Source organism: Physella acuta, unplaced genomic scaffold (assembly GCF_028476545.2).
Source record: "Physella acuta isolate Inbredline_101_S28 unplaced genomic scaffold, ASM2847654v3 ptg000074l, whole genome shotgun sequence".
NCBI classification, from domain to species: domain Eukaryota; kingdom Metazoa; phylum Mollusca; class Gastropoda; family Physidae; genus Physella; species Physella acuta.
Genome location: NW_026731594.1, coordinates 495,037 through 500,524, shown reverse-complemented (window position 1 = coordinate 500,524; position 5,488 = coordinate 495,037). Strand labels below are relative to the sequence as shown.

At 35.4% G+C, this 5,488-nt stretch overlaps 1 protein-coding gene across 1 annotated transcript; it reads right to left on the bottom strand.

The window, feature by feature from the left end:
- Positions 1-1,430: 1,430 nt before the first annotated feature.
- LOC131952917 (uncharacterized) lies at positions 1,431-4,561 on the bottom strand. Its single transcript, XM_059315856.1, has 3 exons — positions 4,287-4,561; positions 2,660-2,857; positions 1,431-1,734 (listed from the first exon to the last, which is right to left on the bottom strand). The coding sequence occupies exons 1-3, from the start codon at positions 4,559-4,561 to the stop codon at positions 1,431-1,433; spliced, it is 777 nt and encodes a 258-aa protein (XP_059171839.1).
- Positions 4,562-5,488: the final 927 nt, after the last annotated feature.

The following is a 5,488-nucleotide window of genomic DNA, read 5'->3' as shown; positions in this document are numbered from 1 at the left end:
AAACAATTTTGAAGCTTAGCCTAAACCACGAAAAAATTTTTCAATTGTGTTTATGTTATAAGATAATAAACTGTTTACTTAAATTACTTTTGGTATATTTTTTGTAGTGCATTTTCTTGTATATTTATAAAAATTGAATCAATAACTATATATATATATATATATATATATATATATATATATATATATATATATATATATATATATATATATATATATATATATATATATATATATATATATATTAAAGGCTATACATTTTACTCAATATAAACCCTTGTAAAATTATCGATATATCTAAAAAAAAACACTGAATGTTTCAATATACGTTTATTAAACAAGTTAATTAAAAAGTCTAGTGACAATTTTAGCGCAATTTCCTTATGTTATCTAAAAATAGCTCTGTCGTAGCGTAAATCAAGAGCAGGGTTAGGAAAACCATTGGTTAGTTATCAAAACGTTTTTTATTAATTTTTTTCAGTATTTTACATGTTTTATTTACAATAGAGTTACATGACTAAAACCCATTGCGCGCCTACTGAACGTGATGGCGCAGCCATGGAACGCGATGGCGCAGCTATTGAACGTGATGACGCGTGTGGTGTGGTTGGAAAAAATGCCTACTAATTCGGTCCAAATTTTAATTAATTCAAAAAAAATTTTGTGACCGAACGAAAGGATATTTTTGAAAACTTTCTTCGGCAATATTGTTCTAAATTGTGGCAGGAATCGATTGGTACATGTTTCAAGTCGCTAAGTTGTCTGGTTGCCGAGATATGGGCAAAAAACTGCTTTTTTTTCGAGGTTTTTTTGCTTTTCTGGGAAATCCATGAAAGAAACCCGTAATTTTTATGGCCTATGTTCATCCTCGTAACTTGCTTAACATAATTGCTTTTGGAACTAGTCATCGATATTGCTTCGTTGAGGAGGATATACGACTTAAAGCCCGGACACACATTCATCCATCCATTCATTCATACATCCATACATTCATCCATCCATTCCCAGAAATGACGAGTTAATAAACGCAATTCTCCAGAATGGAAATTGCGCTAAAAATGGTTTTGCATGTAGTGTCCTTCTTTATAAATAAACATACGCTACTTTATACCAAATAGGTTACATAGTTTAGATTTATTATTCTTACAGGGGAGGTAATTTATCTTAATTCTGTTTGTATACATCATTCCATCGGTTACCGTTCTTTAATGTTGTAAAAAAACAATGGCTTAAAAAAAAAAGAAAAAAAAAAGAAAATAATTTTTGAAAAGAGCCAAATTCAATTTCTGTTATGGATCTTAGTTTTACCAGATGTTTTCATTTGGCATGAAAACAAAAATTATTTTTAGTAATTTATTAGGTGATTGTAATTATCGCCTTTATAGGCCAATCTATAATTCTCAAATATAAATAAACACTGAAGCCGTTTCTTAATTTGCTTCAATATAAAAGTCAGTATCGGAGTTAGGAGTGAGGGCGGGAATGCTTCGTGGGTCGACCTTCAACATCTGACACTGTTTCGTGGTTCGAACCCAGTTGACGGCGGTGCACGTATCGCTGTCACGACGCTGTAGACACAGTAACGTGCAGGCCACGTCGCTGATCGTGTAGGTTGTACTGACGGGGGTCACTTGCAGGATAGAATTCTTTCTTGAAGAGAAATTGTTCATCACGTAGGTCGTATAACTAGCCAAGACTTGCACTTCACAGAAGCTTAGCGCGTCATTTGTAAACCTGTGAAAGAATTATTCGTTTAAAATTAATTTTATAAAGACGATGGCACTTGGTTGGGCGAGTTTTAAGAATGAAATCAGATGGTATCACATGGGTGGCGCTAAACCTTACGACTCAGGGTAAAAGAAAACGGGGAAGCCCTAGGGAGAAGGGGAGGTTAACATTCTTTTACTTAATTATTTTACGTATACGCAATAACTTTGAAGGGAGGCTACTATAAAATTCAAATATTGTTTTAAGTAAATTATATCCTTAGTTGACCTATTCCACTGCTAAGCAACCTGAGGCGTAGCGAGGGGGGGGGGGCGGGGACATGTCCCCGGGCGCCGACCTTAGGGGGGTCGCCAAATTGAAAGTTTGAGGGGGAGGTGCAAATGGAAAGTTCGAGGGGGGGGGTGCAAATCGAAAGTATGAGGGGGGTGGGGTGCAAATGAAAAGTTTGTCCCCGGGCGCCGGGAAGGGTCTCTACGCCTCTGTAAGCAACATAGATTAATAAAAACGATTTACATTGGGAAAATAACTGGCAAGAGCAATAATATATTGGTAAATTGCCAAGAAAGTTGCCAGATAACCGCAAAAGTAAAAATAACTTTCTGTGGCGGCCACATGTACCCTAAGCATAAAAGCGAAAAGAAAAAATAAACTAAACATTTTTTATATTGTCTTTAAGAATCACACATTAGGCTAAGATAATAAAAAATAAGTTACAGATGGTTTGCTTTTTTTTTAGAAAAATAATTTTATTTCAATAACATTGGCAGTATTATAAGTATAATGATTATCAGTAATTGTCTTTTCGAAATAGCGCTCTACCTCCAGGCCAAACCATCCCCTTTAAATCTTTTAAATAGTTAAAATTTAACACAAATTTCACATACACCGACGTTATTAACTATGAAACCATTGCAAAAATGTAGAGACAAACCTGATATATCTGACAAATCTCCCAAGAATTGGTGAAGTACAGTTTTGTATAAACTTCTCTCCCTGCCCTACTGGGTCCACTCTTGCGTAACAAACTTGGCCAGATTCCATCGGAAAACCAGGAGATGACCTTGGGTCAGTTTCAAACACATCGAATTGGAAGTTTTTGGTAGTCGCTGATGCGTTATACTGATCCCCTCTGTAGAAAACAGTGTTAATTAAATTATTGTGAAATAATGGATTTGGTCGTGCTCGTTTATTATATAGGACCATGCAAAAAATGTTGTTTATTCGGATGTGTACGATACGGCGTTGCCTACTTAATATCTACAAAGACTGGGTCCTTATAGTGTGTGTATTAAAGGAAGATTATGTTTAAATTTAAAAAGCAGCTTTAGTGCGATATTTGTCTTGGTAAGCAACACCAAACACAAATATGATATATTTTTTTTTTAATTATGTTTAATCTCGTGTTATAAGACCAGTATATTGAATTCTGGTATCTTACACGTGGATCATAAGTTAATATTTAGGAGCAAATAGCAAATGCTAAGTAATTTAAGTCAATGGGGTTTGAGAAGTAGAGTGCACTGGTTTCAGTGACATTGGAATATGAAGGGATTGTGTGATCAGCAGAATGGACATCTGCAGCACATTATAAGACTTGATGATTAGTGCGCTGTGAGTTTGTGGGACACACGTTGGGGTTCAATTGTAATTATAAACATCCATGTCCACACACACATACACACACACAAGCACGCTTTCACGCATACGCATACGCAAACACACCCACGCTAACTCCCAAGCACACGCACGCATACGCACACGCACATACACACAACCACAAACACACCCACACCCACAAACACACACAAACGTACACATACACACAAATACACACACACTTCTAAACACACTTACAATTAATGAATTCACCTGTTTACCATATTAACGAACTCAACTTTTGACCAAATGTATACATTTACGTGTTGACAAAATTAATGAATTTACCTGTAGACCAAATTAACGAACTCACCTTTTGACCAAATAAATGAACTCACCTTTTGACCAAATTAACGAGCTCACCTTCTGACCAAATAAATGAACTCACCTTTTGACCAAATTAACGAACTCACCTTTTGACCAAATAAATGAACTCACCTTTTGACCAAATTAACGAACTCACCTGTTGACCAAATGAATGAACTCACCTGTTGACCAAATTAATGAACTCACCTTTTGACCAAATGAATGAAGTCACCTTTTGACCAAATTAATGAACTCACCTTTTGACCAAATAAATGAACTCACCTTTTGACCAAATAAATGAACTCACCTTTTGACCAAATTAACGAACTCACCTTTTGACCAAATAAATGAACTCACCTTTTGACCAAATTAACGAACTCACCTGTTGACCAAATTAATGAACTCACCTGTTGACCAAATTAAAGAACTCACCTTTTGACCAAATTAATGAACTCACCTTTTGACCAAATTAACGAACTCACCTGTTGACCAAATTAATGAACCCACCTGTTGACCAAGTCAGTACGCTTTGTCTAAATTAACGAGTAATTGATTAAGTCAATTAACTATTCTATTGACTAAGTCACCAAACGTACCTGTTGACCAATACAATCTGCTCCACACTGTAAAGACCATTCAAGTCGACCATCCACCAACCTGGATTGTTGACACTTGAGTGAGCGCATGACCCGTGTGAAAATATGGCATCAAGGTTCCCATCATTAGCACGGTCGGCACTGGGCTTGTAGGCAGTGCCTACATAAACAGAACTCATGTACGCTGGTTTGTAAAGCGCTGCGTTGAACAGAGCCTCAGTCACAAAACAGATGGTTGTGATGTACAGAAGAAATATTAACAACACAGGCGCCATTTTACTCAAGCATGAGTCTCTATTAACGAATGGTGAGCGATCGACAGGGAAGGGTTTTTGATTGTATCACTTAAAGGGTGACCACAAAAATTGATAGCACAAGCCCCATTTAGGAAAATAGAATGAACAGTTTTAATGAAAATATTGATGAATGGTTTGAAAAGTTTACGTTAACAATTTATTATATACAACTTAAATAAACCGGGAGTGATCTCCCCTAAACTTTCTCGAATATTCTTATATAGAACTACGTGGGATGGCAATTCGGAATATAAAAATGATTTTTAATTACTTAACCTTTTAAAAATAGAATCTCGTAGAAAAAAGAATTGCGCACCAAGCGAACGCCAAAACAAAATATGCATAATAGTGCGGAATATTATTAGTACTTTATAAATGTACATGCGTTTTTTTGAGAAATCGGAAATAGCGTAAATTACTACTTGCGGTCAAAGGAAATTCTTCAAAATTTTACAGAAGATAGAGAATTAGATCTTTTACTTACATGTGAAATTTCATTTATCTATCTGAAATAGTACTTAAGTTATAGGCTTTTGAAAAATTCAAAGTAGAAAATGTAACATTTCCCGTTATCGGAAATCGCGCAAAAGTGGATACGGATCTACGATTTTGATATAATACTTATATGTGAAATTTTATCAACCTAGCTGTAACGGTACTCAAGTCATCGTGTTTACAGACACACAGACACACACACAGACACACAGACATACGGACAAGATTGCAAAATTATGTTTTTCCGTATCAGTGAGGTGTAAAACGTCGAGATTTCTAAAAATCTCGATTTTTTTTTTTGCACGATTACTAGGCTTTCTCTACACTTCGTATATACGAGAAAGTAAAATTGAATTTGCGTTAAGGAATTTGGGATTATTCAAGATACTGATGTGCGATAATAGACTCGTC

What these genes read in the sequence shown, in the direction of transcription:
- LOC131952917 (XM_059315856.1), bottom strand. Translation starts at nt 4,561, where the DNA reads ATGGCGCCTGTGTTGTTAATATTTCTTCTGTACATCACAACCATCTGT. An exon ending in CAGATTGTATTGGTCAACAG is followed by an intron (nt 2,858 to 4,286) that starts GTACGTTTGGTG and finishes TGTTTTCTACAG; the next exon opens with AGGGGATCAGTATAACGCAT. An exon ending in AGATTTGTCAGATATATCAG is followed by an intron (nt 1,735 to 2,659) that starts GTTTGTCTCTAC and finishes ATTCTTTCACAG; the next exon opens with GTTTACAAATGACGCGCTAA.